Source organism: Pterocles gutturalis, unplaced genomic scaffold (genome assembly GCF_000699245.1).
Source record: "Pterocles gutturalis isolate BGI_N339 unplaced genomic scaffold, ASM69924v1 scaffold1732, whole genome shotgun sequence".
Taxonomy (NCBI): Eukaryota; Metazoa; Chordata; class Aves; order Pterocliformes; family Pteroclidae; genus Pterocles; species Pterocles gutturalis.
Genome location: NW_010112406.1, coordinates 16,897 through 30,796, shown reverse-complemented (window position 1 = coordinate 30,796; position 13,900 = coordinate 16,897). Strand labels below are relative to the sequence as shown.

At 39.1% G+C, this 13,900-nt stretch overlaps 1 protein-coding gene across 1 annotated transcript in view; it reads right to left on the bottom strand.

Moving 5' to 3' along the window:
• Window positions 1-326: 326 nt before the first annotated feature.
• LRRC1 (leucine rich repeat containing 1) overlaps window positions 327-13,900 on the bottom strand; it is a 28,956-nt gene continuing 15,382 nt past the window's right edge. Inside the window, exons 8-12 of the mRNA XM_010074012.1 lie at window positions 12,950-13,033; window positions 5,170-5,285; window positions 4,077-4,249; window positions 2,383-2,519; window positions 327-498 (exon numbers count right to left, since the gene is read on the bottom strand). Coding sequence (XP_010072314.1) covers window positions 340-498; window positions 2,383-2,519; window positions 4,077-4,249; window positions 5,170-5,285; window positions 12,950-13,033 — 669 coding nt within the window. The 3' untranslated portion in view covers window positions 327-339. The remainder of the gene's footprint in view (window positions 499-2,382; window positions 2,520-4,076; window positions 4,250-5,169; window positions 5,286-12,949; window positions 13,034-13,900) is intronic.

Here is a 13,900-nt window from a genome sequence, read left to right as displayed (position 1 = left end):
TTCTCACCAGAACATCCATCCACCGGGAAAAAAGATATCCCAGCAACTCTGGAAAATAAAAGCATTATTTCCCCTGTGTTTAAGACAAAAATATTGTATTCTGCATACAGTAGTGTATTATACTTTAAAAAGCCTAGCAATAAAGATTTGGAAATTATTGTTTCACTGCCTGGATGAAATAAGGCACTTTCTTCCAGTGGGCAGCACTGTTCACATGTATGAAGACGATGAAGCAGGTTCTGGTTAAAAACAAAAAGGGGCTCAGTGAGGTCCCAGAAGATGACAGGAACGTTTCAACAGCAGGGGAAGACACAGGAGGTAAAACCTGGAGATGAAACTCTACACAGAAGTGGTCACTCTGTCAATGGCATTATTGACCTCGTTTTTGTTTGAATCCAGTCCTTTAGCAGCATTCATATCATTCCGTAAATTCTCCACTGTCTTTTTCATGTTCTTTAATTCTCCAGGGTGTGGAGTGGCTCGCCTTAGAAGTGTTCTCTAAAAATAAACAGCGCAATAAGTGGTTTTGTCTTCGTCTCTTTGAAAAACAACATACACTTTCAAGGCTTTAGCATTCACATACCAAATATACGTATCAATTTTTTTCTTCTTTTTCCCCCTTTTCCTTTTGAAACTACGATGCTCTGTGTTGAATGTTATTTTTATAGCTGCTTGTTTATGAAGAAGTGAAAGAGGTTTTAAGAACTGTCTAGGAGCAAATTTTTTCATCTCTTGACCTACTAATCTGAAAGCCACTCAAGCGAAGTACAATTACAAGTTATGAAGTGAAGATTCTTTCATAAATATAGTTGGGAATTTTTTTTTCCCCAAAAAAACCCCATCCAAGTGATTTAAGATCTCATTTCAAACAAAAACCATTCAGCTGGTTTTGAAAGAATCCCACAAGATCTCTTTACAGCGTCAAATACATGTCTGTGTGGAGCTCTGTACGCCTTCCAGTCCCACCACACAGTTTGGTTCTCTTCTCAATTGAGAACAAATATCTTGAAAGGAAGAAGAGGGAGCATTTCTCTCCCATCTTAGACACGAGAACATCTAACATCATTGTGCTGAAACTTTTACAAGGAAAACCCCAGTTAGCATCCAAATTAGATACCAACAAAATACCAAGAATAATTGCACAAATATGTATCAGTACAATACATATATACATGCAATTACTTTTCAATGGCATACATGCAAACAGTACAAATTACAGCAGAAGTGATGACCCACAAATGGGTGCATTGGTCAAGACTGCTTCGGAAATCCGCCCTTCCTCCTCCCCAGGTCAATCATAAACTTCTTTTTCCCCTGAAAAGGTTCTTGCCTCAAGTCAGGCTGTAATACCATGACTGAAAGCAGTTATCATTAACACCTCAGCCCTTGTTATTGTGTGGACATTCCTGGGTTGGCACAGTTGTTAGGAAGCACCCTTCTGAACTCCCTTATCAGTCAGTGTACGAACCACACTTGTCAGAGATATTTAGTTTCTGTTCCTTTGGATTAAGTAATCATGTTATGTGAAAACTTTAATGTTCATTTCCCTACCAACCAATAATTTTTGTAGTCACTTTTTAAAGTAAGACCACGTTTCTAGTATGTTACAATCCAGACAGTGCCCTGAAGTATCTCAAGCTGAGCTCTAATGAGGACCACCAGCAAGTTTTTAGAGCATGGGAGAAGCATGCTGAAAATCTGATTGAAAGAGTCTTAATCTTCACAAAGAGCTTTAATTGTTACTGAAAGTTAGAAAAGCTAAAGATCACATTGCATTTTGATCTTCAGGACATGCAGAGCCCAAATTAATGGGGAGGTCTTATAAGTACAGTGACAGATGTTCCCACATCCTTTGTTTAAGTGGAAAACAAGCAACATTCTTGCTGTCTGTGGACAGTATGGTTGTTTCAATGCAAATGGTGGAGGAAAAAAAAAAAAAGAAGAAATAGAGAGAAAGAAAGATTGGAAACAGAAATTAGAGACAAACAATGGCAAACTTAATGGAGACACATGCCAGAGTGCTGAAATCCTAAATTAGACCCTATATACTTTCAGGCAGTAAAGCTTCACAGATGCAGAGAAAGATCTTATCTTGTTTCTGGAAAGAAAACATCCTGAGCAGACACAGGAAAGCAAAGCAAAACAAAGACTGTCCTGCATCAGAACATAAAAGTTATATTCAAAGCAGAAAAAAAAAAAAAAAAGCATTTCAAGTCAATACGCAAAGCTTTGTCAGTCAACATGAACTGTTTCTGCTACAAATGTATGCAAAAAGCACAGAGTCACAGCTGAAATATTTACACCAAGAGCGCTCAGATACTTTTCACACTTTTGTATTAAAGTCACAGTGTCTGAAGGTATCTAAAGGCTTGGATAACATACCATTTCATTATCCTCTTCATCTTTTTCATCTTCTAAGAAGCGAATTGCACTGACTCTATTCACCGCCCGCTCGTTCCATGTTTCATCTGACATTTCATTTACCAAACTCTCCAGTGCACCACATCGTGGTAGGTTATCTGTTAGAACAGCAAAACGTCACTAAAGATTCACAGTAAGTCCAAAGCATCAACACGCTATATTGTTAATATAATAATCCAACCAATCACTAATCTGGGATTTACAATCCACTATTTCTATTTTTTTTGACAGAAAACAGAACTTGCATTAATTTTCTGTTATCAAGTACACACAAAAAATAGTTTCTGTATAAATGAGAAATTTCTGTACTTGGACTGCTCCATGTTTGCGGCAGTTTTAGAGTACTGATTATATAGTACACTTGCCACTACACATGCTTTTCTTCCAGACCATGGCTTCCATCTGACATCAGCCAGTTCCCTAAACGGCATACCGTAACACAGGATCATTGCTTTTACTGACACAGGACCATTGCTTTTACTAACCTCATTGCACATCCAACAGTCTTAATACCAAGCCTTCTACCCTTTAAGCCATGAGATTCATTTGAAGAGGAGGAAATCTGATTTCTAGTAGTGAGGCCTTTAGAGAAAGTCAGCCTGCCTCAGCCACTCTTCTTGAGCTAGTTTAACCTTCTGTAAATCTAAAGAGGTTAATGCATTGACTTATTTTAATTCTTAATGTAATTTGTATTCTTAAAATCCAGAAGCTGACACAAAACAGAGCCCCTTCTACACTTCTACTGCTTTAATGGTTTCTATTTGCTCCAGCTGCATAGTACTGAAAGAGTGGAATTAACCTAGGTAAGTTTGGGTACCTACAATACAGATATCTACAGCTGAGCTTTTCTCCTCAGGCCCTCTTTGTACTCAGTGGAGAAGAATCTACGTGGCTTCTTTTAGAAGTCTGTTCTTGGATGGGATAAATTACTCTCCAGTGCTTACAGCAAAGTTTAAATATTAGCTCAGAAGAATCCCCTTAAATGTTCCCACATTGCTATAAAAGCTTGAGGACAAAAAACATCCAGAAGCTACTGGAGCAGGAAGCCAGCCAACAGTGAAAAAGCGTTTATGATTCCACCTGACCCAGAGGCAAGTTTCAGTACAAAAGGAAAAAGCAACTTATAATGCAATTCTACACTTGCTGAAGAATATAAGAAAGTTACTGTACAGCATCTTTGCTTGAAAGAAAATTACCTCGCTAAAAAGTAAAACATCTACTGCTTATTACTAGCTATACAATTATTTTTCTGGTAAAGAGATTGTAGCTGGAAAGCCAAGGCACCAACTTGCACTATATATATATGTATTTAAGATGTATAATCAATGTACACACATACGGACACCACTACTTGACTCATTGGCAAGCCTCAGAATTATGATACGATTAGGTCTTCTTCTTCCAGGTCTGTATTTTATTTATTGTAGCTGGTGTCATTGTATATTCAATAACACTCACAGCCATGTTTTTTGAAGTCTTCTGAAAACTAGCATGATTACAAAACCAAAAAAGCTTAAATATGAAAATTCAACCAGAACTTTGCTAATTTGCTCATGAGAGCTTATGAATGTTTTACAAACCTTTATGGAACAGACAACAGAGGAAACAAAGAAGTACTTCTATAACATAATGAAAAACTGACTCTAGGCACTTACCTTGGCAACCAGGCTCAGAAGGCATTTGAGGAAGTAATACACATGTTAAAATCTTTTCTCCTGTTTCAGGGTCTGTGTCAGTCTGAAACGTCAGCAAAGGTTGGGACTGGTTATCAGACAACCACAAAGCCTTCAGCTTTAAGGTAGTCAGTGAGAGGGGAAGATACGTCAGCCTAGTTCAAAAAAGAAAAGTAAGAAAGTCAGGGCAATCTCTAGGAGATTAAATAGATGGTCACGAAGTCAACTCCTAAGTATATATCCCTGATAAACAGGATTGACATTAATGCCTCTAATAGAAGGCATTGCAGTCATCATCAAACTCCAACTACTCCATTCTTTTAAAAAGAATCTGCAGTTCAACTTTATACCATAACTCTCTGTAGCTGTGAATAACAGATAAAACAATGCTGAGCTTTTTCTACTGCAGTAAAATACCTTGGAAAGCAGCTGCTTCTGCTCTGGAGCCTTATAGATACACAACTGCCAGAACAGAAACATGTTAAGTGCCTATGAGACAACTATACTGCATAAATAAAATGTCATTTGCTTTTCCTCTTTGGGTTTTTTGGGGGGTTTGTTTGTTTGTTTTCCATTTAACTTAGAATCACAACTGAACTAATTTGCTGGTTTATGCTTCAATCCACTCCTTTTTGCATTTTAGTGTCTGAAGCACATCACCTAAAATTAATGAGAAGCTGCAAGGTCAAAGTGGCATTCTTTGTTACTTGCACTGTATCTCTAAGATGCTCAATGTTAATGTTACTTGACACTAAGGCTGGTAGTTTCAGCCGAAGCTCTACCAAGTTGCCTAGACTCTCAGTTTCAATTGAGAAATATACAAACTCCAGAGGTTTTTTAAAAATCCTATCTTTTCCTCAGGGTCAAAGCAATCCAGAAACTATACTCAGGACAACACACAACTTATGCTACTTTGGGCCAAGGGAGAAGACTGCTTTGACAATCTCAACTTAACACTAACATGAACGTCATAATTAGGTTTTTGTTACTTCATTCTTAGACGTAATATCTTTTATTGTTGGAAAGAATTAAGTAAATCCAGCAAAAGAACATGATGATATAAAAATCTCTTTACCTGTTTCCAGCAACATCCAGGACATGAAGTTCAGTGGCTTGTGAAATTTCAGAGGGAATTCGAGATAATCTGTTGTCACGTACAGAAAAGACATTAAGACTGCAGCACCCCCCAATCTATATTAGAGAAGAGAGAAGGAAAAAAAAAAAAAAAAAAGGTCTGGTTTTGGTGCAGTATGATTGCATAAACAAAGGCATGCAGTACGGGTCATGTAATATGTCAGAGCGCATTCAAGTTACAATGTCTGCCAGACACTTCACCCAGAAGTACAGACTGCAAACAAGTGTTAGCTTAAAAGAAGCCTGACCTGAAGCGAGTCTGTTGCAGCAGTTTCTCTAATATATTTGGGAATAATGTACATCTTTACAAATAGGTCAGGTTCTACCTACCTTTTAGAGCCTTCTCAGCCAGGAATAGATCAGTAACCACAGATGTCACTTTGTAGACAACCCTCACAAAAAATACTAGCTTTAACTTTCAACTTCTTCTAGCCCTATGTTTTACATGCTAAATCCTTCTTTCCTCACAGTAACTTTAGACACAAGCAAGTGCGATGGGGCTTTAGGCAAGGCAAAATGTTAAATAAAGCAACCAACTCCCAACATTTACTAAGTCTGCAACAGTAATGAAGAGTTCACAAAAAGTAGAAGACTTTAGGACTAACACCTTGGATGCCCTGTTTTACCAGAAGCATCTCATATCAAGATGATTCCCATACAAACTGGCCAATTTAATATAATATCCTCTGTCTCTACCAATTTATCTAAATGTAAGCATCTGCATTCTCAAGCTAATTTTTGGGTACAAAAGATGGGATTTTTTCAGTTTTACCCTTAAAATATCTATAGTTTGCATCAAAGGTCCATGTTCTCAGAAAAATAAACCCTCAACATTTGATAAAAAAACCCCCATTCCACCTTTTTGTTCCAGGTGGCAATTACTACTCCTATAAACACCAAGATTATTAGTTTTAGCAGCCTGAAAGCTGTTTCAAGTAACTCTTTGTTCCTGTTCACAAAGGCAACTTACCTTTGTTTGCTTATCATACTGAGCTTCAAAAAGCACTGCTGTTTGCCAGTTCCAAAACTCACCATGAGAAGGGGAAAAAAAAAATGTTTCTTCTCTTACTGCAAGTATTAGAGGCAAAGTATCCCAATGCCTTTTGAAGCGTTCAAGTTAAGCAGACTTAGAACCTAACTATAGACAGCAAACCTACAGAAGGATCTTAGTTCAAAAACTAGAGGACTTATAGTCACACAAGCGTAAGAACATTCTTCTGTCACAATATAGCCAACATGTCACTACACCTTGGTCAGGAGTCCCCAGATCTGAGCTGAAACTACACGTGTGTTCCACTTAACTGTCAGTTCTGTCTTTGCAAAATCCACAATTCAGTCCAAAGCCAGTTGGATATTACAGACATATAACACAAAAGCCAAAGTAAAAATCATGTTGATTTAACCTACACTATTTACCAAGGAAAAAGCCATTTTTAAAAGGATGCAACTGTGACTTAGAAAATAAAACAAATAACCAGAGCATTTATACGCCACTCACCTTCCTTTGTATCATAACTACACTTTAACAGAAGAAAGCCGCAATTAAGATGCTCAAGGCTTCTGATTCACAAGCTGTTTACAGCACAAAGTAACAGCACAACATTCTTGACAAAACAAAATCTGGGACGGTTTCCCTTAAATCACTGCACTTTAAGATGCAGCTATTTCACAAGAGTATTAGCTTTCCTGGCTCGGCATGTATGCTAGGAGCAGCAACCCTGCTAGCCACTTTAGCTCATGAATCAAAGCCATCAGAAACTAGCACTCAAATCACGAGCAAACATTTCTTAGTGCAATAATTCTGCTATTCACTGTAAAGAGCGTATAGATTCTTAAATAATGTGCCTTGACACATTCACAGAATACAGTGCCCTACAGGGGAAAAAAAAAAAGAGAGAGACACTAAGTGTCTAATTGGTGTATCTAACATGAGGAGCTGTGAAAAGCAAGAGACACAATTAGTGAATGTTGATGAGCTGGCAAGTGATGCCCTAACTGTACACAAAGTGTTCACTTTTCCATGAATGAAGTTTGTGTTATTCAGTCTTGGAGCATGGATATCCAAACGGTTTAGCCAAACAAACAATGTAAAGCCATGCAGCCCCGATGAGACCAAAACTTCTATAATTTTGACAATGGAAAAATGCAGCAGCAGAACTGGTCAGCCTGAATCATCATGCATTTAAAGCAGTTTAATGAAAGGTAACAGTAGAACCGTGGACTTAATAATACTTACAGGGTTATCAATTTACCTGACCCATAATTTTCCAAGCGGCTAACAATTAAGAAAATACAAGAGATGTTCAATTTATTTTTCTTTACCCATACCGGACAAGAGCATGCCAACAATGGAAACAGAACATACATTCTTATACTGCCAAAGAGGGTTAGAACTCCCAAGTTATTTTAATTTCAGTTATTTTAACTTTGCTCTATCAGTCAATAGGCAATTTGTAAAAAATTGTAGGCATCTAACAAGCAGCATTGGGTGAGATATCAGAGAGAAAAAAAAACAGTTCAAAAATACCCCTAAAATTTTTGTCATTTCAAGATGGCACCCATCCAGCAGTACAGAAAGACATCAGGTCCAACGTTTGAAAACCTAAACACAAAGTGGTACCACTGAGGCAAAGTGCACACGCTAAATGGCATGCTGGAAGGAAAACATCACTGTGACCACCATGAAGTAATACGGCACCAGAATGTTGCTGATTTGGCTGACAGTCATTAACTGACAAAGAGCCATGCTTTCCAAGGGTTTGATCACATGCTTACAACAGAGTTTGCCAAACCACCGCATAGGCACCAAGTACACAGTTGAGACCACAAGCCCATGTAACAGTTAAGCACAGTTTGTTTCAAGCACAGACTTCAGTTAATGGGGTCAAGCATGTGTCTATTTCTAGGCACATGAGTAACTGTTCCAAAGACTGGAGACTTAAAGAAGTCCTCATGTTCTTCTGTAGTGAGCTAGACATCAGGAAAAGGTCTCCAATTAGTTGTGCATGCCTAAGTCATGCTCTTGAGAATTATTTCATTCTAGCAACTTTAAGGGTTATTCATTTTCATTATTAATTATTATTATGCTGTTGTTGTAAAATCTCTTCCAGTGTGTCATAACTAAAATTTTGTTTGGATTCAAAGTAAATACAGTCAAAATTTTTCTTGGCCCCAGATAAAATAGGTTAATTCTTTAATTGCAAGCACACAATACATTTAGAGGTGGAAGAAACTGTCCAATTCACTATTAGTAGCTATTATTCAGTTATTATTAACTTTAAATTGGGTAGGGAAATCTGCAAACTCACTTCAACACTCCCTGCACCACTGGTGAATAGTATGGGAAGAACACAGCAAGAGAGCTTCTCCGCCCTCTAACTCAAGACAAATTTTCCTGCATTTTTCCTTAGTGCCTTTTTTCTCTTTGAGACACACAAACACATACCTTTAAACAAATGAGCGGAAGGATGGGACAGAGTTTAAAACCCGAAACAACAAAGCAGCCCCAACTTGTAAAAAAAAAAAAAAAAAAAAAAAGTAAAAAGCACAGTTATTGCCAAAAAAACCCCTGCAATTTTACCTACTGTAGTAATAATTCTCAGCCTCAATATACCTCAGAGCCAGGAAGGACACATTACCAGATCTCTGCAGGTTGTAGAGACTCATTAACAAAAGCACATGAACTGGAAAACATTCCAAGGAGGTTATTTATGCAAGTGCCAAAATCAACACACCAGTTTCGCCAGCGTTTCAGTGCCAGGGTGGGATTTCAATACCAAAGAGTCACCAGGCAGGTCTTTCAAGTTTAAGGGGAAAAACATTTCTAACTACGAACAGGTTCAGACATTCTCGGCTCTTGATGAAGTCTGTTTCACCACTCAACTCAGTGAGAGAGGGATCAAGCTGCAAGATGAGATACTGAAGATGAAATCTGCCAGTGACTCAAGTCTTGGTCAGACATTCAGCTAGTTCCACATTTTACTTTATATATCAGCACCAGATACAGAAACCTTTGAACCAAGAAACTTTGAAGGAGTATTTGCATACAAGCTCCTCAATAATCCCAAATCAAGAAATCTTACACCAAAAGGTAGACTGGTTTTACAAGTGAGCATTGAAATAATCTGTCAACATAATGGTTTGACAGGCGGACCCAAAATCCAGCCCTGGTGAACTGCTAACAAAAAAAAAAACAAACAAACAAACAAAAAAAAAAAACCAACAACACACACACACAACCAAAAACCAACCAAAAAAACCCGAACAATCCCAAACAAACCCCAAAACCACACAAAACCACCCACACCACCACAAAAAAGGCTAGAATTCATAGATTATCTCACCAGGCTATATTAGGGCAGGCATATAATTTCTGCCATCACATCTATAAAGGCTCTCTTTGCTACAGGAACAATTCTGGAGGGAGGGACAGAGACACCAGCAGGTAGATATATTTGTTAACGTGTACTCTTCTCTATAGTAGAGTCACATTTTTTCTGTACATGTTACTGGACTATGTCTTTGTCCCTCTCCAACAGAAACCTGTAAAGGCCTGTCTCACAACCATTTCCTAATAAGGATGAAGACCACAAATGCACAGCTGTTCTAGCCATTCTGTAAGGCAGAGAAAGAACAAGAGAAAGCAAAAGGAAAAGAGGGGAAGATACTGAGCAAGCATATCCGCAGTGCATACTGGACTTCTGCATCCAACTGCTTCTCTGAAGGTGGAACCAGTGTACAAGTACTGATAGTGATTGATGTGCAAAGCTCTGAGACCCCAATCTTCACCATACTATCTCAGGAGACATCTTAAGCAACACACAGCACAAGCAGTGGTGCCAAAAATGGCTGCTGTCAGAAGCCCATGCCTAGCTTTAAATATTAATTAGTCAGTCTGAGATGAAAATAAAAGGCAAAAATGGTATACTTTCTCACTGTCAAGCAGAACCTTCCAACAGAGAGAAAAAGGGTGACACATCTTTCAGTTTTCCTTAAGTGCTCTGCCAATGCATTTTGTATTTTTTTTTACAAGTCAGTAATGATGAGAAGGAAAATGGAAATTGAACATTTCACCACAACACCAAATTGTTTCTCCTGCCATCCAAAGAGAAACTCCACACTGGATCTCTGCCATTATCAGCACCCACAGCTGCTCCTGTGGATGCTTTGCACAACAGCAAACAGCACTTGTTGTACCTGTGCATTCTGTTCACATGGAACATTGTTCTCTGAGAGCTACGAAATGGGACTCTTCACTGAATTCTCTGCATTTCAGACAGAAAACTTATACTACAGAAATGCTCACATTTGGCTTAAAGCAAAAAGCTGCTGGTTAAGAAAAATATTACACAAAGAGAATACCACTCCAGGAACAGATAAAACATGAGCAAAGAGTAGTAGATTTCTTTCTGGTTTTGAAATTAGCATTTCAGCATTGTTAGAAGGCAATCTAAAGACCTTGAGGGAAAAGTGTTTTATTACACAGCCTAGGCACAAGGAATTGAAACCGAAATTTGAAAAATTGAAACTGAAAAGTCTTGTTAGTTACACAGTAGGTTCTGCAATACACACATATTAACAGTATTTTTCAGATAAACCATTGCATCAGTGGTTTATGCTTCCTATTTGTTACCATTACTAGCTTGGAATTCAAATCTACTGATCTAGAGGGTGGATATAACCCTCCAGCTGGAGGACTGACTTCCTTTAAAAATAAAGAAATAAAAGAATTTTTAAAATCCACAGAGCAAAACATATTTTAACAAAACATTCTAGAAGTCTTATGTCAAATGTAATTTCAAAGTGTTTGGTCTAATGAGAAAGAGACATAGGTGTGGAGACCTTTACAGGAAGAAGTGGATGCCAAGGAGCTGTTTCCTCGATTTATCTGCCAAGCTCCTTGGGAACCACCCTCTCCCATCTTTCTTTCCTGGACTTTCTACAACACCCCAGCTCCCCTCATTCCAGATACCACTTTCCATTTCCTCATCACCTGCCTCCTCCAAACACAAACTCATCCTTGACTTTATCCCACCCCTTGTGCAGTTTTCCCCTCCCCTCTCTCTCATGTGCACTGATGTTCACACAGGTTCTTGTTCTTCACTTCACCCTTTGATATCCCCAACTCCTTCTCAGACTGGGCAACACTTTCCACCTCAGAAACCCATTTCTGGTTCCAAGTCTCCAGTTTCTTGTTCAGCATCAACCCCTTTACTGTCCCTCACCGAGCCGTTGACTCTGTTATACCCCCCAAGCAGACACACTCCATATTCACCCTGCTCTACCTGCTTTTGAAGCCAGGCCTCCTCTCACCTGCTTCTGTCCCTGCTCCTCCTAAGCCATACTGCTCGTCCTTGTGCACCGACTCCAATACCATGAACTTCATTAACTAAGTCCTTATACACACAAGCTATTAATGGCCAATGTGGAAGTAAACTGTATCAGTAAAACCTTACACACTATAACAAACTCAGCAATTCTTCTTAAAGATGGACTAAACAAAAAATTGTACGAATCTCAAGCATATACAGTTTAGGACACCGGTGCAATGTACTAAGATCTTTGTAAAGACATTCTTCTTAAAGATGGACTAAACAAAAAATTGTACGAATCTCAAGCATATACAGTTTAGGACACCGGTGAATGTATTAAGATCTTTTTAAAGACATGGAAAATTTTCTGCTGAATGAGCGCAAGATCAAAACTACCGTTACATCCCAACCCAGAAACATGGTTTTCCCAAGGTCCTACCTCTTGGTAGCATTTACACAACCCATTTGGGTACACCTTCTGCAATTTTCTGTTCAGAACCAGCAGCATCTCTCCAGAGAAGACACAGTCCTGCCAGAGAACTGCAGTTCTCACATCTCTTCCCTCCCTCACCTCCGGTCCCTGTCAAACATACACTTACAAGCCAACCTGTAAAGGAGCAACAAGCGCTATTGTGGAGCCCGGATTAGGTGACCGACCTATGGCAGCTCAGACCTGGGCCAGTGGAAGTTGCTGCCAGTGCTACAGCAGCATCATCTGCCCCTGCTCGATTCCTCCTCTTTAGACCATCAGCCCTCCCCCATCTCCCAGTTCCCAGCCACTCTGCTTCCTCCTCACGCCTCCTCAAGCTGTCCAAGCTCCGTAAGTAAGCGGGCCTGAGCAAAAAGTGTGCGCTCACTAGAAAGAGTTGATACTCGTCTAAGTTCCCATCCATCAGCTGCCACCTGCTCCTGAAGTGACTGAAAGTGATGAACAAAACCTACAACCTCAGAGTCACATGTTAAAAACAGACAGGAAAAGTAAGGGAGAGAACTACTTGGTCAAAAATTACAGAGAAACAGTAGTGCAAACAGAACCAATTCGCAGTCCCTGCTTCCCCTGATCTCTTTCCAGAATTTACTGCTGGACTAAATTTGTAATGCCTTTGTTGTATTGAGTTTCACAACAGAAATTCTAGCCTCATTTCATATACTGTTACGACAGACAAGAAGTTCAATAACAAACCTTCTTGTTCAACTGCAAAGACATTTTGCACTTCCAAGGCACCAAATCACGACAGCTGCTATCCAGAATTTTGTTGCTCAGATCTAATGGACAAGTTTCTGGTTGTCATCGGTTTGGGAAGAAAACCCAGTGGATCAAAGCTGCCTGCCACTTCTTGTAGGTATTTGAACTCAAGAGTTTTCTGTTTGTATGATCACATCTGCGAGAGTTAATTGCACAAAACTTACCTCTTTGGGCAAAGATGTTAATTTGTTTCTATCGGCATTCAAATTGTTCAGCTTCTTTAGTTTTCCGATGCTCTTCGGCAACGACTGTGTCGACAAAAACAAAGTAATATGCAAACAGAATTTGTAAATTCACAGAGTCAGAACAAAATTCATCTCACTTGAAAATTAATTTAATAGACTTATTTATAGATGTAATAGGTTATTTATTTAATAGAATTTATTTAATTTCATAGAATTAAGAGACTGATCCATTTTCAAAAATGGAACATAGTTAACCCTCATTACTACCAGGCAGTACAAAGGAGATCCAAGGTTTTATCTTGCAGAAAAAATGTTCAAGTTTCGAACACAAATTCACTCATGAGTTGTTTCTGCACTCAGATGACACATGCACAACAGCTGTGTGCAGAAGCATGTATGCAAAATGTCCATATTCTCCAACTTTAGGCTCCCTAAATAGCTAATTGAGAAGGAAGCTTCTAACTTAGGTGCTATGAACTGACTGCAACAGAGGCATCAGGCTTAAGCTCCTAACTCAACCAAGCACCAACCTAACTTAAGAAATGCTCAAACTTAGATTTTTATAAACATTTCTACTCCTTAAGTGTCAGTGTCATAGAATCATAGAATGGTTTGGGCTGGAAGGGACCTTGAAGACCATCTAATTCCACCCCCCCTGCCATGGGTAGGGACACCCTCCACTAGCCCAGGTTGCTCAAAGTCTCATCCAGCCTGGCCTTGAACCCCCTCCAGGGACGGGACATCCGCAGCTTCCCTGGGCAACCTGTTCCAGTGCCTCACCACCCTCACACTAAAAAATGTCTTCTGAATATCTAGTCTAAATCTACCCTCTTTCAGCTTAAATCCATTACCATCTCTATGGCCCTTCTCTGGACTCTCTCCAAGAGGCCCATGAACTTCCTGTGTTTAGGACTCCAGAGCTGGACGCAG